Source organism: Schistocerca americana, chromosome 4, assembly GCF_021461395.2.
Source record: "Schistocerca americana isolate TAMUIC-IGC-003095 chromosome 4, iqSchAmer2.1, whole genome shotgun sequence".
NCBI lineage: Eukaryota > Metazoa > Arthropoda > Insecta > Orthoptera > Acrididae > Schistocerca > Schistocerca americana.
Genome location: NC_060122.1, coordinates 278,797,353 through 278,821,359, shown reverse-complemented (window position 1 = coordinate 278,821,359; position 24,007 = coordinate 278,797,353). Strand labels below are relative to the sequence as shown.

General features: G+C 37.4%; 1 protein-coding gene across 1 annotated transcript in view; it reads left to right on the top strand.

The window, feature by feature from the left end:
• LOC124612428 (phosphatidylserine lipase ABHD16A) overlaps positions 1–24,007 on the top strand; it is a 157,305-nt gene that overhangs the window by 79,128 nt on the left and 54,170 nt on the right. The window contains exons 8-10 of the mRNA XM_047140634.1: positions 1,497–1,661; positions 9,070–9,254; positions 14,278–14,411. Of these exons, the coding sequence (XP_046996590.1) occupies positions 1,497–1,661; positions 9,070–9,254; positions 14,278–14,411 (484 nt within the window). The remainder of the gene's footprint in view (positions 1–1,496; positions 1,662–9,069; positions 9,255–14,277; positions 14,412–24,007) is intronic.

The window sequence follows — 24,007 nt, the reverse complement described above, 5'->3', positions numbered from 1 at the left end:
AGAAATTTGAAGATCTGTAGGTCTGAACAGATTTGAGCAATAATTAAACAAAGCCAATGGTTCTAAGAGGTTTCTGCTTCAACTTTCACTAGGCCCATTGTATATGAACAATTTTGAGCAATAATTAAACAAAGCCAATGGTTTTAGACTTGTAATTGCGAGATCTCTGCTTTGACTTTCACTAGGCCCATTGTATGTTTTTATTTTCATTCTTTTATTTGAATTCTGTATCTTACATCAAATTAAGATGTTGATTAACATATATTGAACCATATATTTTTAAATAAAAATATCATCAATGAATTAGTAAGTGAGGAGCAACTGAATGTCATTGTCCAATAGACACAGTATTTCAGCAAGCAACCACATTGCCATTATCATGTGTGCTGATGAACTGACAGTCTAGGAGCTGGTAATGGGCTTTTATCTCCTTCTCCCATCTCTCTGACTTGCCACTCCATGTGCAATGTGCACCGAAAGTGCAGGCTGTTGCTAAGCTGGGTCTCTGCAGTATCCTTTCTTCCTGGAGTGCTAGTCTAGCGAGTTTTGCAGCAGGGCTTTTGTGAAGTTTGGAAAATAGGAGATGAGATTCTGGTAGAAGTAAAGCTATGAGGACAAGTTGTGTGTCATGCTGGGGTAGAGCAGTTGCTAGAGCACTTGCCCGCAAAAAGCAAAGGTCCTGAATTCGAGTCTGACTCCAGAATACAATTTTAATCTGTCAGGAAGTTTTGTATCAGCGCACACTCCACTTCTGGATGAAAAGAACATTCTGGATGCAGCTTGTAACATTAAAAAAATGCTGTCTACTTTGTCTCTGAGTTTTGCTTCAGACTTGCCTGTAGTTATTTCAGGGCACCAGTTTTCTTCATAAGATGGACAGTGTCTTAGGCAGTACTACAGTACTGAATGAAAGTATTCTAGCAGTGCTGAATTTTTGGGTCATTGCCCTCATCTACAGTGTGTGTGTGGAATACAGTAAGTGGGTTTTAGAGCATTGTCAATGATACAGGACACAAGACATGCCCTTACAGCTGTTTGTCTTAATCTTATTCTCCAACTCTTTTCCGTCCTCTCCTCAACTGAATCTTATAAACAGTTTATGCACGTTTTTGATGATTATCACAAAGTATTTGACAAACTTATCTTTGACTAATCATTTTTTCATTCCATTGTGTGTATTCAGAAGCTTCTATTGTTTATTACATAAATGCCACAAGATTTTAATGAACCAAATAAATGCTGGATGTCACAGTTGCCATTTGAATGTAAGCTCTAAAGGTTGCCAGAAAGTGACATGAGCCTCACACTAGCTGTTCTTTTTTGTGGATTTCTTACCACAGAATACATTACTTTTCGTTGGCGTGAGCAAGGAAACATTAGGACATTTTTAATTTTAAGTTTTCACCTGAATTGGATGACTCCAATAATAATGTCACCAGAATTAGATATTTTACTGCATAAGATGGACATAAATGACGTTTTTGTTTTTCTCACAGGGAGCACCTTATCCACCTCAAGAACTTCATGCAGTTGACATTGTAATGCAGTTTGCACTTCACAAGCTCGGGTTCATGCCAGAAAATATAGTACTTTTTGGCTGGAGTATTGGAGGATATGCAACAACATGGGCAGCAATGAACTATCCCGATGTGAAAGGAGTGGTAAGTGTTATGGAAATTTTGTGTGGTGTTCTGTTGATTTGGGGTTTTTTATTATTATGAAACAGCATTTGACACTTCAAAGAAAGAAGTCAATATCTTTTTGCATCACAATTAATCAGAGGCATTTGTTATAATTCTGGGCAAATGTTTCTTTAATGTGTGTGTGTGTGTGTGTGTGTGTGTGTGTGTGTAAAATTACACAAGTGGAAGCTGAAATGAATTTTGAGAGGTGTCATGTATAATTAACATTGATATTTTATAGTAAGATATATAAAACTACCCATTACTAACAAGTAATTATATATTACATACATATTATCTCAGATGTGCATCAGATCATATACCGAATTCAGTTGTTTATCTGAAGATGATATGTTCCGTTTTTCAACCTACATGTGCTGGACAAAGATGACGCTAAAAGATCAAAGCTGACTTAAGTTGAAAATAAAGTATTAGGTCAGATAGAAGCCTATAACTGAAACTGACGTATTTCATTTGGTCATAATTCCTGGGATCTGTCTGTTTGTATGCCTGTGTGGAATTGTAAACTGTACCTAATTCTTTGTGGTACCTAGTACATCCTGGTGTATGTTCATCACAATTATTTCACAAAAATAGACAAGCTGTTTCCTTCTGCTTTCGTGTATTGTAAAACCTACACCTTGTAAGATGGCTGTGGAAGGGTTAACACCCCCCCCACGCACACACACACAAAAAAATAAATACATATATGAAATCAAAATATCCACGGGTGTACTGCTGGGCTACAGTGTCCAACGGGCACAATATTTCGGCGATCATACATGTCGCCATCATCAGGTGAACTGACGGACTGAGCTCCTGTGAACGTGCCAGCACGAAGATCCGTGCCAGCATGAAGATCCGTACGCTATGGCTGCTCAGAGGGAACTGGGTTCGGTCACGGCGGCGGCCGATTTAAATACCCTCCGTCCACGGCACGCTCCCCCCGCTGTCCGCGCCCCGCGCCACGGTCGCGCGGTGGAATAGATTGCGACGGCATCTGAGATGACGTCGGAGTGATGGCTCTGTCCGCTGTGGTCGTCACAACTATACGTTTGCTCGATTTACTCTTGCCGGCACGTTCACAGGAGCTCAGTCCGTCAGTTCATCTGATGATGGCGACATGTATGATCACCGAAATATTGTGCCCGTTGGACACTGTAGACCGGCAGTACATCTGTGGATATTTTTACTATCAAATACGCCGGGAGAAACTCAAGAATCACATATATGAAAGATACAGGTTGGCAGTCAGGACTGTGCAGGGTTGTAAATACAAAATCAAATAGAGATAATGCGGGAGTAGGTCTAATAATGAGTAAGAAAATATGAATACAGGTAAGCTAATATGAACAGATAGTGAAATCATTAATGTAATCAAGGTGGACAAGAAGCTGACACCCACCACAGTAGCGAAAGTTAAATGCCCACTAGCTCCACAGATAATGAAGAAATGTAAAGAATCTGTGATGAGATAAAGGAAATTATTCATATAGTTAAGGGAAAGGTAGATATAATTGTGGTGGGTTACTAGAATTTGATAGTGGGAAAAGGAGGATAAGGAAAAGGAGTGGGAGAATATGGACTAGACGAAAGGAAGGGAAACGGAATCCCCCTCCCCTCCCTTACCTTCCCCTTCACTGCTAGAATTTTTTGCAAAGCATAATTTAATCATTGCTAACATATTACAAATCAAATCATGTAAGAAGATTGTATACATGGAAAAGACCTGGAGACACCGGAAGATTTCAGATCAATTATATAATGGTAAGGCAGAGATTTATAACTAGATTTTAAACTTTGACATTTTCAGAGGCAGATATGAACTCTTGACCATAATTTATTGGTTATAAACGGCAGATTACAATTGCAGAAATTGCAAAAAGGTAGGACTTTAAGGAGATGGTACCTGGACAAATTTACAGAACCAGAGGGAGCATTAGGCAATGAGTGACGGAAATGGGGGAAAGAATAATAGATGAGGAATGGGTAGCTTTGAGAGATGAAATGGTGAGAGCAGCAGAGGACTGAATAAGTAAAGAGCCAAGACCTAGTAGAAATCCTTGGATAACGCACGAGATATATTGAATTTAATTGATGAAAAGGGGAAAATCTAAAAATGCAGCAAATGAAGCAGACACAAGGGAATACAGACGTTTCAAGAATTAGATTGACAAAAAATAAAAAAATGGCTAAACAGCAATGGCTACAGAACAAATGCAAGGCTGTCAAAGTATGTGCAACTATGGGAAATACAGATACCACCTATTGAATGACCAAAGAGAGATTTGGGGAAAAGAGGAGCAACTGCGTTAACATTGAGAATTCAGATAAGCCAGTACTAAGCTAAGAAAGGAGAGCTGAAAGGTGGGAGGAATATATGGAGGGGCTTTACTAGGGAAATACAAGTGAAGACGGACATTTGAGACACCTTCTAGATAAGCACGCATCTTAAAGAACTTGCTTTTGGTACGGGTTCAAAATCACCTGGGCCAACGATGAGGGCCGAAGTTTCAGCCAGTCCAGATGTGGTCTGGCACCCACATTCTGCTTCAGTTACATGCTGTGAAAAATACAGAAAACTTTCTCACTCTTGCATGTAGATAATACTAGATGCAGTCATATAGGGTACACGGATTCTGTCCTAGAGAGTAGATAGGAGACTGATGATCTTAGATGTTCAGTCTCCTCAAACCCATTGTCAGCAGCAGCAACAATATTCTAGACATAGAAGAGGACGTAGATGGTGGAAGATAAGATGCTGCGAGAAGAATTTGAAAGAGCACTGACAGATAGCAGTTGAAACAAGATACCGGAAGTAGACGACATCCTCTTAGAATGATTGAGATCCCTGGGAAAGTCAGACATCACAAAACTATACCACCTGATGTGCAAGAAGTGTGAGACAGGTGAAGTACTCTCAGACTTCAAGAAGAATGTGATAATTCCAGTTCAAAGAAAGCAGATTCTAACAGGTGTGAATAGTACTGAATCATCAATTTAATAAGTCATGGTTTGCAAAATACTTACATGGATTATTTACAGAAGTATGGAAAAACTGGTAGAGGCTGACACTGGGGAAGATCAGTTTGGGAGAAATGTAGGAATACTCCAGGCAATACTAACCCTATGACTTTTCTTAGCAGAAAGATTGAAGAAAGGCAAACACGTGTTCATCATTTGTAGACTTCGAAAAAGCCTTTGACAATGTTGACTGGAGTCCAGTCTTTGAAAGTGTCTTGGTAGGAGTTATAAAATAAAAGGAATTAAAGGTTATATGCAGCTGTGAAAGGCAAACGGTAGTTGAAAATGTAGGAGATATGATTGTAGCCTACCCCCAATGCTAAGAGTGTCACTCCAAAAGAAATGCACACTATTTTTTTAAAAATCCATCTTTTATTCTACATGTTTGAAAGTTTTACAGTGTTTAGATACATCCTTTAGGAACAATATTTTCATTTCTCCACATAATTTCCATCTCTCTCAACTGCCTTATGCTATCTTGGAACCAGTGCCTGTATACCCGCACGGTAAAATTCTGGACCAACCTGTTGGAGCCACTGTTTGGCAAAGTGCACAAGGGAGTCATCATCTTCAAATCTTGTTCCATGAAGAGAGTCTTTCAGTTTCCCAAAGAGACGATAGTCACATGGAGCCAGGTCAGGACTGTAAGGTGGGTGTTTCAGTGCTGTCCATCTTGAGTTTTGTGATCGCTTCAATTTTTTTTTTGACTGACATGCGGCTGTGCATTGTCGTGCAACAGCAAAACATCCTGCTTTTGCCGATGTGGTCGAACACGACTCAGTCGAGCTTGAAGTTTCTTCAGTGTCATCACATATGCCTCCAAATTTATGGTGGTTCCACTTGGCGACTCTTGACGTCCACAAGCAAGAGTCCTTCGGAATTGAAAAACACCGTAGCCATAACTTTTCCAGCAGAAGGTGTGGTTTTCAATTTTTTTTTCTTGGGTGAATTTGCATGATGCCATTCCATTGATTGCCTCTTTGTCTCTGGTGCAAAATGATGGAGCCATGTTTCGCCACCTGTCAGAATTCTTCCAAGAAATTCATCTCCACCATTCTCATACTGTTCCAAAATTTCACTGCATATCATTTTTGTTGTTTCTTTGTAAGCCACTGTCAACATCTTGGGAACCCACCTGTCACAAACCTTTTTGAATGCCATCACTTTCAGTATTCTGCAAGCACTTCCTTCCCCTATCCCAATGTGGCAAGACAATTCGTTCACTGTGATGCGTCTGTCAGCAGTCACCAATTCGTTAACTCTCTGCACATTGTCTGGAGTGTGTGCAGTACGAGGCCTGCTGCTGCAAAGACAATCCTCAATATTGCCGTGCCTGCTTTCATCATGTAACCTGCTTGCCCACCAACTTACTGTACTGCGATGAACAGCAGCATCTCCATACACCTTTTTCAACCTCTTGTAGATATTTCCTACTGTCTCGTTTTCACAGCACAGGAATTCTATGACAGCATGTTGCTTCTGACGAATGTCAAGTGTAGCAGCCATCTTGAAGACATGCTGTGATGGCGCCACTCACGGGAAAAGGTTGAACTAAGTTTGAAAACAAGTGGGAAAATGTATCTACACACTGTAAAACTTTCATACATGCAGAATGAAAACTGTATTTTTACAAAAATAGTGTGCGTTTCTTTTGGAGTGACCCTCGTATCTAATCTGTACATCGATCAAACAGTAAAGAACAAATAAGGAAAAGGAATGAAAGATCAGGTAGAAGAGAGAAAAAAAACTTTGAAGTTTGCTGATGAAGAGGCAGCAAAGGACTTGGAATGGATGGTATGTTTAAAAGAGGTTATAAAGTGAACATGGGCAAAAGTAAAACAAGGGTAATCGAATGCAAACGAATTAAATCAGGCAATACTGAGGGAATTAGACTGCAAAATGAGTCACTAAAAATAGATAAGTTTTGCTATTTGAGCAGCAAAATAACTGATGATGACAGAGGTAGAGACAATATAAAATGCGGACTTGCTAAAAAAAGGAAAGCATTTCTGAAAAAGAGGGATTTTTTATCATTGAATTAAATTTAAGTGTTTCTCATGAGTGTTGCCTTGTATGGATGCAAAACATGGACAACAAGCATTTCAGACAAAGAGAATTAAAGTTTTTAAAATGCTGATGATTAGATCAGTAAATTGTGTAATTAATGAGGAGGTACTGAATCGTACTATGGATAAAAGAAATCATCGCACAACTTCACTGAAGTAGGGATCAGTTGATAGGACACATTCTGAGTCATTAGGAAGTATTCAGTTTGGTACTGGAGGGAAATATGGAGGGTCAAAATTGTTGAGGGAGACCAATGGATGAATATAATAAGCAGGTTCAAATGAATGTAAGGTGCACTAGTTATTTGGAGAAAGGACTTGCACGGGATAGACTAGCATGGAGAGCTGCATCAAACCAGTCTGTGAATGGAAGACCAAATCATCATGATTATCAACAACAACAGCAAATGAAAGATTTGCATTACATGTAAAAATGTTTTTTATAGACATGAATGTGACAACTAATTACTTGTGGAGAAAATGTATTTATCATTAACGAAAGTAACTACTCAATGCAGACCAGAGTTACAATGGTGGTACAATTTAGTCAAACATCAAACAAGAAAGTGTAAAATTTACTACTGTATGCAGTGCAAGCTTGTAGATGAAGCCAGTTGAACAGACTCCCTACCGTGCAGAGTGGCCACCTGGTTTGAGGCACCATGTCACTGCTTGCGCGGCCCCTCCCACCAGAGGTTCGAGTCCTCCCTAGGGCACGGTTGTGTGTATCGTTAGTTGTTAGTTTAAGTAGTGTGTAAGTCTAGGGACCAATGACCTCAGCAGTTTGGTCCCTTCGGAATTCATGCACATTTGAATAAACTCCCTCCTAAGGCAGGGTGCACTTATATTTACATAAAATGGAATATTCCAGAATATACTTATACTAAATTAATAAGAAAGTCCCATAACTTTTAGAAAATGTGAAGGTGAATAAAAAATTATATTTAGTGAGATGCAAACCAGCTACACACTGCTTCGTACATCCACATCTTTACTCATTATGTTATGTTGAACTTCGGCAACATATGACCATGTCTTACATGTTATTTCCTGAAGGCTTTAATCACTTACGTTATTAACTGACATTTAAATGTAACAAGTCATACTAAGGACAATTAATTTTTTTTAAATTTCTGATATATAGGTCTTCAGTGTGCCAATGCATTACAGTGGCACATTTTCATAACATGCAAGTTGTAATCAGAAAATACTTCAATCACCAAATGAGATTTCCCATCATTCTACTACAACTATTCGTACCAATATGATGCATTTTTGAGAGATCCTCACTGTGACGGTGCTTGGAAATGTCATATATTCGTAGGATGTAAGTTACAAAATAAGACCCACGAAATATGGGCTTCAACTGAAATCCAATATGGTGTCTCCCAACACAGTACTGAAGAGAGAGGCGATCTACATTTGTGACATTGCTGGTATTCTTCATCTCATTGGTGTATGTTCAAATGCGTGTTCAGGATTACCGGCCTGCTTGATATTGATCTGCACATTCAGAAAGACTCTTCATTGTGCTTTCTCCATGCTATGACATCAGAAACTCAGCATTGTCATTGAATGCATGGTCTACGTGATGTTGGCTTGAGGAAACCAAGAACCTACAGAGCCAGCAATAATACCATCATTAATCTTTCTTCAAAGTCCCTCTTTACTTTGGTTGAGAGTTAGCTTACACTTGGATATTTTATTTTGCCACTGTATACCAAAATGTAGTGATACTGAACTTAATATTCCACTACACATGGACTGGTTGTATACACTTTCCAAAGTTTACCACTCACTAATCCTATTTAATTGCCGGTATCTTGAAAAGCATTGTAATAATTTATTCCATTCAACATGATCCAAATATATTTACTACTAAATCTCAGACTATTTGTTCCCTCAGATCAGACAAATTGATCATCATCCCACAAAGTAACTGTGAGCTACAGTTGATTACTTCGTAATGGGTGAAGAGAGATTAATCGTGATCTCCAGTCATTCAAATTTGTGATTTTGTAATTGTCTTGTTATTTAAACTGTCTGATGTTCACATTAGAACGAAAAATTATGAAGCCCATATCGACTCACCACGGGATTAGTGACCTTTTAACTTTAAGGGAAATGTATATCCAGCAGTTTTCAGATAATACCTTATGGTATATAATGAAGCAGTCCCTTTTTTGGGTCTATCATGAATTAATTGCTAGCATGCATTATTATGCACATTAAAAAGATAAAAATACATTACAATTTTCTTAATTTGTATCTGAACTAATGTGATATTTTATTTGCAGATACTGGATGCTACATTTGATGATGTTATGACATTAGCTGTCACGCGAATGCCACAATTGCTGGAGCCTATTATAAGACAAACTATACGCAACCATTTGAATCTTAATAATTACCAGCAGCTGGCTAGGTATCCTGGGGCAGTGTTAATCATTAGGAGAACTGAAGATGAAGTAATTTGTACAGAGTAAGTTATTTCAAGTGTTTTCTTGGTTTCTATACTATTTTCAGTATTTTTGTGTTCATGTTTCTTCTAATTTTGCGTGTGTAGACAAATTGCAGTAAACCTATCAATATTTATTACTGTTCAGATTTCGAAGAGTCTCTCAGTCTATGCAAAAACCCTATGGTGATACTACGTTATACTGCAAAAATAAAATACATTGCAAGTAAATGATCAGGTGAGGTTACCGTTTCATACTGGATGGCTACCCTTAGAAGGAACAAATGGCCACAACAATGCATTTGTACAGCTAGTCTTTGAGACAGCAGTTGACAGAAGTGTTCATGGGATTGTAGACTGAGTTAGTGAAAATGTCTGTTTCACGTATTGAAGACAGACAGCCAACTCGCATTTAGTGCTGTTTTTCTACTTGTTGATATGAGAAGAGATGCACTCAAGTTTGAAACATTGACTGTGAGCAGTTGGAATTACAATTTAGGGAACAGTCTAAACACTTTCCATAGAAGGTGCTGGAAGACACTGCAGTATAGTCTGCTGCCATACTATGTAGTTGAACTGCTGTAATTTATAGAGTCAGCTGCGTTATTCACTATATGCAGTAGCAAAAGGTCTGTGGAATTGCTGAACTGAATATCACTATCTTTCCTTATTATGTCACCCAAGGAATTGGTCTCCAGAACATCTTTGTTAATGGAATGTATTGTGTTGCTTAACAAATAGCAGATCTTGTTTAAACCCCTCAGCTTCTTAAGTACCATAATGAAAATTTCATATGGCAGCCAATGTAATGTACAAGGGTGGTTTGATAAGCATGGGAAAAAGCAAGAAGAAATGTTTATGAAACAAAAAAACACTTCTTGACATAGTCTCTGTTTACGGACGTGAACTTGGTACGGCAATTCTGCAGCTTCTTCATCCCATTGGAAAAATAGGTTCCGTTAAACTCTGCAAAATACTCTTAGATTGTAATTATCCTTTCCTCATTTGATGAAAATTTTTTCCCAGCAATCCACAGTTTCAAGTTAGGGAACAGGAAGAAGTAACTTGTGGCTAAGTCTGATGAGTAGGGAGGATGAGGAACTACTTCAAAGCTCAGTTCATGCACTTTTGCCATTGTTATCACTGATGTGTGGAATAGTGCATCATCCTGGTGAAAGAGCATTTCTTTGCTTGCCAACTTTGATTTTTTTTTTTTTTTCTTCAGTCAATGCAAGTTTCAATGATGCAGCAATGAAACCTAATGGTTCTGCTTTTTTCCAAAATCTATGAGGATTGCTCCTTGGGAATCCCAAAAAACAGTGGCCCTCACCTTACCAGCTGATAAAAATGTTCATCGCCTTCTTTGTTGCACTTTCACCAGCCTTTGTCCACTGTTCTGATTGCTGTTTTGACTTTGTTGTTTAATGGTGGTTCCAGGTTTCATTATCAGTCACAGATCGGTACAAAAAGTATTGCGGGTTGTGATTAAACATTGCCAGACATGAGTTGAAAAGTTGTGCCGGACGTGCTTTTGGTCAGCTGTGAGTAATCACAGCACCCACCTCACACACAGCTTCTTTGTAGTCAATTCTCCTTGCAGGATATTATGTAGTCGAGATGCCTACAGTCTCGACAATCTTACAAAATTTTTTCAACTCTCTTGCATTACTGTATCATGGTTTTTTGTAGTGACCTCAACTGGATGGCCAGAGCATTCTTTGTCTCATTTCTTGTTCAACCTCCTTTAAATTAATTAACCCAAAAGTAGATGGTCTTCTATGTTGGTCCAGAATCCACACGAACTTCATCAAATGAAACACACTTTGTAAAGCAGTGGAATGGTGAACGGTGTTCAACACTGCACTGCTTTACAAACTGTGTTTACTGGCATGAATACTCATGTGACTGTCCTAATGAATGTTATTGCCTAGTTTATTGGATGATAATGAGCATAGCTTTGCACTTGTCATCAAGTAATAAAGAAAATTAATATTGCAACTTCGATGGTTCTGTGCAGTTTATTGTATAATTTAGCAAACCATATTGGTGGTGGTGTCATGCCTTTCAGAATACTGGAAACTAATAAATACATTTCAACATACGGTCAGTAAGGGTAACTTTTTATCAGTTTCAAATGGCTGCTGCTTCACCTACTTTCATTATTTTGTACTATAAATAACAGTATTATTACCTCTGTGATTTCTAGTTAGTATTTGAATTGTATTTCTAACTTCCTGCAAGCTCTTTAGGCTTGTGATTAGCCTTTAGTTGCAATGACTGTGAACAGAGCTTCTGCCGACTGTGATTTAAGTTGAACGATGCCAGGTCGATACAAATATCTTGAAATATCGAAGTAAACCTCCAGTATTGAGTTAAAACTGTTTTGTTTCTGCTTCTTAATAATATATGATTTCCTTCTGGCACCCAGAGTGTTAGATGTAGGAAAAATTCTTTGTTTTTTAAGACTGGTCTAAAGGTGCCCTGAATGCCTTTGTTACTTCATACCAGCATTGGAATTGAACTTTTACTCTAATAAGGCATAGTTAGTATACATTTTCACTTTTCCAAGCACTCAGTAACTATAGATGTTACATTTTCCATTGTGATGTATAATTAGTGTCCATTATATTAAAAAAATAGTGAAAAGTGGTACATAGTTACTCCGATTGACTTTACTGTTTTACTTCTTTTCTTGAACTGTTTGTCACTATATTTTCTGCTATATTTAAGATTTGATTGTTAGTTGTATTTGCTACCTGTGACTCATCATTTATATCCCTTTCTTTTAAGCCAATAGTGACATTATCGTGTTTTTAACCAATTGTCTTTAGTTTCACTATGTTCCATAAAGCCCTAAGTCTGTTGTCAGAATTACAGATGTTGGCATAATGAGCATGTTTCTTGATTTTTTAAATAATTTTGAGTAGTTTTTGTCATATCAACCCTTGCAGCATCTTTACCTGTTCTTGTGAGAAGATACAATTCCCATTTTCTTTTGAAAGATGCTTTTATCCCTCTAGTGATTGATGGGTTTTACTTGGCTGTTTAATGTCCTTTCTGATGAGCTTGTGTGGAAAGCTATTTTCCAATGATGACATGAATTTATCATGGGTTGGATTAAATTTTGTCAGCATTTGCTGTATTGTAAATTTCATCCAGATCATCTGTTCTAAGCTGTTTTTTAATTTGTTCTGGAGCCAATAATTATTCAGATCCATTTCTACTGAGGATCATCCACACTGTAAGACACTATCTCATTTATCTTGACTACCTGTGCGTAATGATTCTCGACACCACTGACACTAATATTAATTTCACTCATCTTTTCAGTGGTAAGGAGATTAAATTAGGGCAATTCTCCTGTATGTTTTCCTTTGTAAAGCTTTTACTTCACTATTCTCAGTTTCAGTTACTGTCTGTTTCTGTACACGGCTTTGGTGCCGTTAACAGCCTTTAGATACGACTAGAATTTCTTTGGATTTTGTGAAAGATCATTTGACAGTATTCTGCTACGCTAGTCATTGAATAAGTCATGCATTGCTCTCTTTACAGCCAAATCTCTCAATCTATAGCCCTAGCCCTATGCTTTGTGTTACACCTTTTATGCAGTGATCTCTGTTTCTTTAGAATTTCTTTACAGTGACTATATACCATGGAGGGCCCCTCCGATTATGTACTGTTCTACTGGTTACATATCTGTCCACTGCATGCTCAGTTATTCTTTTAAACTTGAGCTATAGCTTCCTTACATTCTCTGCCATGTGCTGAAAGTTTCAAGTTCCTCATCAAGATGTTACATTACTGATTTTTTATGTAGTTTACTGAACATTTTACTGAACTTTCTGCTTGTTTTAGTTGTCCTTTGTACTTTTGTAATAATTGTTGCCACAATCATGTCATGGTCACTGATGTCAATATATATGTGAACATCCTCAAAGAGGTCAGATTTATTTGTTGCCATTAGCTCAAATATATTTCCTTCATCAGTGGGGTTCCGAACTATCTGTTCTAGGTAGTTTTCAGTGAAAGCATTTAGTTATGTTACACAGGATGTCTTGTCACGTCCACCACTAAAAATTGTAATTTCCACAATTGATTGTTGGATGATTAAGTCTCCACCAATGATTGCAGTATGATTGAGGAACATACGTACAAGTGAATTGAATTTTTCTCTGAAGTTTTAAGTTACATCAGGAGAAGAGTCTGGTGAGCTATAGGATGATTCAATTATCATTTTATGCCCACACATGATTCTGAGTCTTGCCCAAACAATCTGACATGCAGCTTCAGTTACTATCTCTGTAGATTTGAGTTCTTGTCTACTGCGACAAATACACTACCTCCATTTATTTCCTATATGTCTCTCCTTTCAATATACTCTTAATTTCCCCAAAAATCTCATTAAATAAAGAGGCATCAGATTGTAGCTATTTCTGTAGATTATATAGAATTGACAATAACAGCCATTAATACACAAAGATTTTCTCTTGTGTGTCTGTCACGTGTGTGTACTGTGAGGCTAGGCTTTAATAATCACAGTCAAAATGTTTAAGCAAGTTAAATTTGAGCAGGCACCCATTTTAGTATCATTTTTAATGTTGCAGAGACTAATTTGTGATTCTTTGGACTTTAGAAATTATAAATTTTATACTGTGATCTGAAATATATAGTTTTGCCGTTGGATATAATGGCTTCGCAGTTATATTTCATACTGAGCCACTGTTCATATGAAATTTTCCGTAGATTTAGCAAAATGACCCATAGTTATCAGTGAGATGTTGCCGAAGATTGGGCTAGTGATGAAATTATGATGTATGTTTATAAACTAACAGTTAAAGTTCTGTCCATCAGTTTTGGTGATTTTTGAAAGAATCTGTGCTCAGTGGTGACAGTTGTTAAACCTTGAATTTGGCTATAGATTGACAGGCAAAAATTACACCTATAGCCAAATGTTTAACAATCAATTCATTTGTATGATACATAATATTTTTCTCAAAAAGAAGTTGTCTTAAATTAATGCCTGTTTTGTACTTGTTGTCTTTTTCAGGGACATGAATCTTGCTTCAAATAGAGGTAATCACCTGTTACTGAAATTATTGAAACACAGGTATCCATTGATTGTAGACAATGAAACAGTACCAACTTTAATTGAATGGCTTAGTGCTGACAGTACTCAGCAATGTAAGTAATATTTGTTGTTTATTTATTTTCTTTTGTATTTTGCTTCATGTGGCAAATGTTTTTAAAGAGTTTTTCAACTAGAATCCATACAGAATTTCAAATATGCACTAAAAATGCCACATTTGTTATATTTTGTAAGTGGCAAAGATCACGAGAAACATCATTACCATCACCAGAAACCAAAATTTTCTGTAGGTCAGAGTAACTGATGGCGCTTTGTTTGGTACTTGTCTCTGTATCTCAAGTAACTCGATGCAAGACTGAACTGGAACAAGACTGAGTTTGGATTATTTGTACACTGAACTTTGAGAGTCAAACATATAAAAGACTGATAGGGAAAAGAGAAGAAAAACAGACAAGATCAAGGAATTTTTTTTCTTGTCTGCAGGATTCAGAATAAATATGACCCAGTGATGAAATAAGCATCCCAGTGTATGGTTTTTCTGACATCTGAATATTTAGTTCATAATACAGCAGTAGCATGTAGTAAAGGATGTTTTGTACAATCTTTTGTTCCATTTCCTGTCATACTTTTTAAAGGAGTAGGGCAAAGAATGAATCTGCATGTCCACTTACATACTTAAAGCTCAGTATCTGAGAGTGTTGATCCTTCTGATAAACATCTCATGTACTTAGCAGAACATTTTTACAGTCTCTCTGACTCAGGTTTTCTAAATGTTGCTGCAGAAATGAGAAAATAATCAGTTTTCTTTCACCCATTCTCATGCAAGTCACTGAGTTGACAGTGTGCACAATTGCGCCCCTCGCAGTACATATGAGTTCTTTGATGTTGTCTTTTCCTCTTTTGGTGATTCCAAATACTCGCACAAGAACACAGTAGAGTTTTGTATATTGTTGACTTTTCAGGTGGAGTAAACTTTTTGATTATCTTTGGTTGATTTTACATTTACCTTCAACTTAATGTAGTTTTGCCAGGTTACTGTCAAGTATCTGACTGGTGTGACAGAGTTAAGGCCATAAGATTAATGCAATACCTCAGTAATGTTGAATTTTCTCTCCTGTATTATTTAGGGAACTAAATCTTGACTTGGGCAGAGCCTCTCATATCTGTGCAAACCTAATACAATTAGGATGTAGCAGGTTCCCAAAGGGTTGCATCAAATATCTGGACGACGAGGGTTCATCAATAATAACACATACAAACAAAGAGCTCCATAACATTTTGCACACACAGTGACAAAATGTTGTCATTTAAAAGAAAACTATATTGGCAGAACAGATTTTGTTATAAAGAAAATATTTAGCATAAGAAGGGTGTGAAAGTGCACCTGAAAAGCTATCCCCATTTATATTCAGAAAATGGTCAAACTAATAGCTGAAATCTAGAATGAGATTTCCACTCTGCAGCGGAATGTGCGCTGATATGAAACTTCCTGCCAGATTAAAACTGTGCGCCAGACCTAGACTGGAACTCAGGATCTTTGCCTTTTGCGGGCAAGTGCTCTACAAACAGCTACCCAAGCACAACTCACGACCTGTCCAGTACCTCGTCACCTATCTTCCAAACTTCACAGAAGCTCTTCTGTGAACCTTGCAGAACAGGCACTTCTAGAAGGAAGTTTTAATAGCTGAAATATTTAAAACTGTAATAAAGCTGTGAAATGGCACTTTAACCGTTGCGGCACCAAGCCATTTTCAGTATCATATTACCAAAGGGGGTGGGTACTTTGTGCCCACCATAAAAAAATTAAAAAATAAATAAAATTCGTTAAATGTTCTTGAATTACATTAACATGCTTCTGAAAGATCTATTGATGCATAATCTGGATCCAGAACCTTAATATTACTTTGAAAACTGTTTTCAAAAATGCATTTTATATATTTTACTTTAAGTTTATGAAGTTTAATTATCTTGAGAAAAAATAGTAGTAATTATTGTTATAGTACTATTGAAGTACACTTTAATTTAAAAATATGACAAAAACTTGAGGTAATTTACAAATAGCTTAGGCACATAACATAGTTTTGTGAGAAGTTTTTTTTTTTTTTTTCACCACTTTCTTCGGAATCTACTTCACTCTGGGAACGTACAACAGCTTTTTTTGTTGTGTTTACCACATGTGTGTGTCTTACAATTGTTGCAGATTATCATTGTTCTGTTCACTTTGTTGTGCCTTTCTGCTTATGAACTGCTTTCACGAACACACAAATGACATCTACCTTTACTTTACCTCTATGAGCTTCATTTGCATCGAAGTTCTGCTTGATTTTCCATCCAAGGATACCCTCCATACTTGAAACTACAGGCTTTGGCAATCCTGCAATATTTGTTGCCCTTTCTTCAATGTATGGTTTCGTAAGCTGTAGTCCCAGTTTTTTAAGAGAAAGTCGCCACTTATTAGGTTTTTTCCTCTTAGTTGAATATTTCCTCACCATTTGATCTATCATGTTAATGTCACCTTCAGTTTCATTATAATATAAATTTATAACTGTTTTCTTCTTAGTGTCAGTAGGTGGACCAGTTGCTGCATCATAATGTTGAGATGATAGAAACAGAAGATTTCTTTTGGGTTTTTTTTCATGGGCCATATAAAAAACAGTTGTGGTTGGAATATTTCCAGTACTAGTATCACTGAAAGCAAATTTACTAGAATATAATTCTTGTCTTGAGATATCTTTCAGTTCTTGAGGTATATGTTTCCTATTAGCTTGTAATGTTCCCATGAGAGTTAACTTATGACTCCTCCATAGATCTTCGGCCAAATCAGTTGAAGTGTGTAATATCTGTCTGTGGTGACATTTCGCCCTGAGTTATGTATGGGAACCACCAGGTGTTCTACCACAGCTGCAACGGAATTTGATTGTTGTGTACCATCGTTTCTTTTCCCAGCATAAGACTCCATAGTGATAACATACCTGGTTTTAATGTCTGTAAGCATGCATGTAAGTATACTGTATTTACCAGGTTTTTCTCATTCATGAAGACCTTGAAGGGACACCTGCCATGGAACAATGACAACATTTCATCAGTAACAGTGTGCATCCCAACAGAATAATATTTTGGCAGTAATTCATTCATTTTATCAAAAACTTTTGATATTGTGGCGAACTTATCACACTTGCTGTGATCGCTTCATAAATCTCTGTTATCAAATCTTACTATTTTAGTAAGCTGCTGGGATCTGGTTTAGCTCATGGTAGCAGTATAAATAAACCTTCTTTAGAAGTAGGACCATAAATCTGTAACAGATGACTTACTGTTATTTTTCTTCCCCATAATAATAAGTAGCCCTATATATGCAAAGAACTCAAGTCTGTCTGTCTTGGGTATTTTCTGCCTCTATGCATTTTCTTTGGTATGCTTTATTATGAAGTTGACAATTTCTGGAGACAAAAACTTTTCAAATGATTCTCTTATTGTTCCTACTTTACCTTCGTCTCTTATTCTTTCTCTTTCTGTCACTGTTTTGTGCTACTCGCCTTCTAATGTGAGGAGGTATGGAACTATAAATTTTTCCAGTGCTTGTAATATACTTGTTACTAACATCACGGGCTGCGTCTTCATCAGTTTCAGGTGCCCAGAGTTCATTTTCAGTGTCTGTAGGTACTTCATCACTGTCCACATCCTCGCCCACAACACATTCCTCTTTTCAGGGTCAGTCACTACATCATCAGTTTCATCAGATTCAATTTGTGAATCTGTAGATTCTTCCAAAATCTGTGATATTTCTCTGTCAGTAAATGATTGTTGATACATTTTCAATCACACTTCTGTCTAACACTGGACTAAGTGCCACTGAACAGGAAACAATAAAGAACCAAAGGGAAGTGAATGACTGTTGAGACTATTGTTGCTGTCAACCCAGAGAAATACAACGTCCATGTGATCTAAGGTCACATAATTCTATTATTTGTGGAGTAAGACGACTGTTGTGGGAAGTCGCATCTACTACCAAGGGGGGAAGACTTTATGGCCACCTCCCTTAAACTTAGATTTTCCAGCTAAGCTTAAACAAAAAATGTAAAACATAAAAGAATCTGGACTAAGACTTTATTAAAGACAATAAATATTTTTTATAAAATTTTTAAAAATAAAGTACTTCAGTTGATTTCAGTATTTTCAAAAGGTGGGCGTAAAGTACTCCCCACCCCCTCCCCCCTTGGTATTGTGAGGGTTAATCTCAGAAACAGCAATATATGTGATAATATATTGCCATCTGTGCCAGAATCATTCTTTCAACTAGTCATATATGGAAGTTTTCTGAGTAGGCTTGTGATTTTCTGAGTAGGCTTGTGATTTTCTGAGCAGGATTGTATTTTCTTTGAGAAATGCAAGAGAAGAGTGTCTGCCAGTTTACCTGTATGTGTTCATGGATTGTAACATTTCGTACATTATAATGAGTTGCATTTCGTGTAAGTGTCTTGTAGTAAATTCAGCCTTATTTTTAGAAAGAAGATTCAGCACCTGCCAAATATCTGTATATGGTACTTGTAGTATATGTATGTGATACATTCAGTGCTTGAGTCTCCATTAAAACCACCATGATTATTGCATAGTTCTAGAAAATTTAATTTCCGTGTACTCCTTGATGACTGAGTCCCTGTAATTTGAAACATGACTTTATATATATAGGTATATGCTCAGACGAGATCTTGTTATTATTAACAAATCAGTGTTCAACTACTACTAAATTATTTTGTCCTTAATGAGCTGCTGGTTCTAGATGTAGCTCTTGCAAAAGGTCCCAGTGAATAGACCTATACATCCATTCATTCACAAGGAATATTATAAATACCCTGAACTCTGAGTACATAACTATATTTAACAGGGAAAACAAGACTGATTGTTTTTGCTGGTATCAAGATACGTTTTTAATCCTTCAGCTGTCTGATCCAGCCTACATTCCTTTGCATTACCCACAGAATGAAAAGATTGTTACATGCTGATCCTGTTGTGTCGATTGTGTGGATTCACATTTGCATTATCGAGAGAGTTTATTTTGTGGCCAAGTCCGTCTTCGTCCAATATTCTTTAGGTCTATGTATGGTTCACCACAGATCTAGTTTGCAGAAGGTGATGTAAATTGGCCCTGCTGTGACACCAGTCAATATTGGTCAACATCTGACGCACAGGCTTCTTCTCAATTGAGAAGTCTATTGAGCTCAGCTTTTCTTCCCTTCCAGTCCTGCTGTAAATTTTGTGTTGAGATACACACTCAATGGACTGTTGTCATGCATCAGTACTTTGAAGTGATAATAAATTTCTCACCTGCATGATGGAAGGAGGAAAATGGGCAGAAAGGTGGCTGTTTCAGGGGTATATGCTCCAGGACAACCGGAAAATCTGGAAATTTTTCCATCTGGGAGAAAACCCGGGAGTTTTTCAGAACTCTGGCAATTTTTCATTGTTTTAATCTTCAGTTAAATTTTTGTAGTTAAATTTTTGTAATTTTGACTGGTAAGAACTGATAAACAGCAAAATGTGTCAGAGGCTTTAGGACGAAGGCTATGGAATACATCGTAACAATAAACTGCTGCCGACGAGTGTGACATCACAACTGTTTACATTAAGTTCGTTTGAGCAGTTGCCTGCAACCTACTTCTCATATCAAATGAAAACAAAACGGATTTCTGTGGTTGGGAGCTATCAAGTGAATTAAAATACATTCACATAATTACGGAAAGCTAACATACATGATTAATTTGTTTTATTTTCCAAGTTTTTGGCAACCGATTGCCTTGGAGAATGATAAAGTTAATTTTGTCAGCTTGCCAATTAATTAATTAATTGTGGCTTTTATTAATCTTTTCCCCAGAGGCAGTCACTTTGTTGGAAACGAAGCGTTTATTCCACACTATTGGCTAGTTTAACTGTCATTGAATTTGAAGTGTCATTTTCATCTTCTGGCATGTTTGGCAGTATGCCATAATCAAGAACCAAACGAGATAATACAGTACTGGTACTCCAAGAAAATTTGCATCCCGAAAACAGCAATGCAAAGTTTAATATCAGTTCGGGTTCTACTTCATTGTGAATCTGGACATATGAATTTGCACTTTAAGCTGAATTATGCATTTTAGTAAGGTGTACGAAATTCCGATGCTCTTGAAGTATCCTATTTCTTTTATGACGTCATGCAAGATCTCTTAATACTATAGACGTACAAACGTATGGGCTTCCTAAGTCGTCATAGCTGTCCATGTAACACCTGTTTTCTGATACTCTCTGGCAACTGCTGAAACGAAGCTATTTCTAACATGTTTCAGGAAAATATTGCAAATGGTTTTTTGAAAAGTGTCAGTTTGAAAGTAAATTTCCTTTTATGCAAGATGAATGTGTTACGTGTGCAAATGTGCAATGAACTTCTTAAACCACAGAGTGTTTGACACTCATTTAAAGCTTAACATGTTGAGGACTAGCTACTTAGAAGAATTTCAAGTCCAGAAGACCAGACATAGTTATTATTTAAAATTTTACTGACCCATTTCTGTGATGTATCTTAAAGTGTAATAAATGCAAAAATGACCAATTTTATATGTGAAAGGTTAACTTTTTTATAGCTACGCTATGTGCTTTAGTTTAAACCATTAACTTCTCTTATTTGTGTATTCACATTACATAACAGTGATGTTGCTGTTGGCTGACTACACCACGTGACATGAGCTATGATTGGCATAAAAAGGGCATTTCAATCTTGATTTCATGCTTCGGAAACTAATGTGATGTCTCGAATTTATACTTTCATAATACAAATACAAATATGCGCAGTGTATCATAGTATGAAAATATGCAGCATAATTGTTGCTGCACATCGCAGATATTTCCAAAAGTTTTTTTGTTTCCCAAGTTTTTCATTCTCTTGAAGTTCCATTCTGGTGTATGAAACCTTTACCATTCAAAGGATTGATATTTTTAGAGCTCCAAGGGAAAGCATTCTGTCACTTATCAGGGATAAGTGTATTTTCCACCTTGGAAGAAGGGTATTTTCACGTGGGAAAAAATGTGTTTTTAACCAGAAATCTGGGAAAAGTCTAGGAATTTTTTTTTCTTTAAAGTTCTCTATGTAAAAATTGCCCATGGCCAGTGGCAGAGGAGAACACTTGGCCGTCCCATTGATTATTCCATATTACCAGTGGAAAAATGCTCCTTCTGGAGCACAAGAGAGGCTAATATGCTCATGTTTTAAAAGACTCTAATTGAACAATGGGGTACCAGCAGCCTCATTCTACCTTCCTCAGCACCTTTAAAAATTTTCCCAAAAATGTTGGCATACGAGCATGTCACACTCCTTTTAACACGCAACTAACACACCTCTTAGTCCCCTGACTGTAATATCCATCCACTCTCACTTGCCCATTATCACTAACTCATTCAACCCTGTTAATTGTCTATCTGTGTGTGTGTGTGTGGTTTCTATCTTTGACTCTCTCACAGTCACAGTCTCCGTTGTTCTGACCTCCTGCTGCTTCTCCCCTCATGGGCACTATCATCCTCTTGCTCTCTGTTACTGCTATTAAAGGCATTATATTCCTCCTATCCACATATCAGGAAGTGCATGCTGTTGCATGCTTACATATTTGTTAAATAGTGGTCATGTGTGTGCCAAAATAAGTAAAACTATTGTAAATACCATACCTGAAAATTTCTTTCAAAAGTCAGTCAGAGAAACAACTCTTGAATATGAGAAGTGCTCAGCCAGCAAGTTCATTTTGGCTTTTTGCTACACTTCTGTAAATACAGAGAGAACACTATACTGGACACAACTTTGTCCAGGGTGTCCCTCACCTGATTGCTAATATCAGCGAAAGTTTGAGGTCTGATGTGATGTTCACAGTGTTCTACAATAGACGCCACTAGTTCATAGTCACTGGGTGCTTATGATGTAGTTTCATGGTATAACTACACTTTTTTAGTTTGCACTTTACTGAGAAATTAGAGCAGTTTTCGTTGAATGTTTGTTTATTCATGCGTATTCTTTAAATTATATATTTGTATGTTGATTATTCAAATGAGTAAACCAATTTTAATATTTCTTTACTGTATCTCTATGGCATTTCTTTTATTACTTGTTGACAATGTGTTTTAATGGCTTTGCTGGTAAGTGTCATCCTGAACAGCAGAAGGTTGACCCTTGGTCTTAAATGTTGTGCTGTGGTTTGACTTACGTGTAAACCTGGGCATCTCTCTAATGAAGTGGGCAGAATTGTTCTCAGATCAGAGGAAGGCAAGGACATATTAGCTCCAATATGATCACTGTGGTGGTCAAACAAACTTTTGGTGAGACGACATTACTTTGTAGCAGACACTATTGTAGCTGCCATCATAGGTTGTACTGGAAACACTTATGCTAAATCACCATATTTATTTCTTATTTTTCCTCATACAATTATAGATTAAAGACTCTTTTCTTTATAGTTAAAAGTATTAAAAAACACTAGTTAGCTTAATGTTTTGTTGCTTTTTATTTACAAATATTTACTATTTACACAAATGTTCACAATTTTGACCAAGTGTTATCCATTCTCTGGGATACATCTTTTATCGTCATCACTGTATACAAAGTTACGTCTGCATCTGAAGATTTTCACAGCGAAGCAGCCTGTCCTGTAACTGCCTAGCATGACTTCAGAATCATCTGTGTGGAGTCCTGTATTTTCATCATTCTGCACCTAAACAGTACAGAAATACTTTCATATAAGAAGTGGAAATACTATGTTTGACACACCTCTAAAGCTACTACTATGTTTGACACACCCCTAAAACAACAACAACAACTACTACTACTACTACTAATAATAATAATAATAATAAGAAGAAGAAGAAGAAGAAGAAGAACGCCTTTTTACTTCTCTCCTTTTCTGCTACTCCCTCCCCCTCCTCTCTTCTCTGCACCCCATCTAACGTGACGACTGCACCTAGCTGGCCTACCCTCTCTCCACCTCTTCCCTGCATGTTCCCATTAACAACATTTTACCGTTCCCCGTCCCAATGCTGCTATCCCTCCCCCTCCCTGCCCCATCTCCTTCTTACCCCCAGTCGGTCACCTCTCCCATCATGTGCTGGTGCTTGCAGTATGTCTTCAACTGTGTGTGTGTGTGTGTGTGTGTGTGTGTGTGTGTGTGTGTGTGTGTGGGCGGGCGTGTTTTTTTTTTTTTTTTGCAGTAAAGGCCTTGTTGGCCAAAAGCTGATTTTGTGACAGTCTTTTGTTGTGCCTGTCAGTGACTCAGCATAATATTGTAAAAGAGAGAACTTCTTTAAGTAATGAGTACAAAGGGGAGAGGGGGTGGGGGGGGGGGGAGATATGGAATATTGAGAAGGAGAAAAGTTTCACATAATGTGCAGTAATGGCACAAAGAGGTACATAACGTAGATTAAAGGTGGGTAGGAACTGCTTCAGTTGTATATGGATGTGGGAGGGGTGGGGTGGGGTGGGGTGGGGTGGGATGAGTGGCAATTGGCCATTGTCTGGAAACAGTTGGAAACTGTCTTGGTCGTGGATGTCAGGCTTCAGGCTGCTGCCTTGGCTGCAGTGACATTGGGCCACCTCAGACAAAGGGTTCGGTACCTGGCTAGTAGATATTCACCAGATGGTGAATAGCGAACAGTGGTGATGCTGTGAAACTCTGTGTAGAAT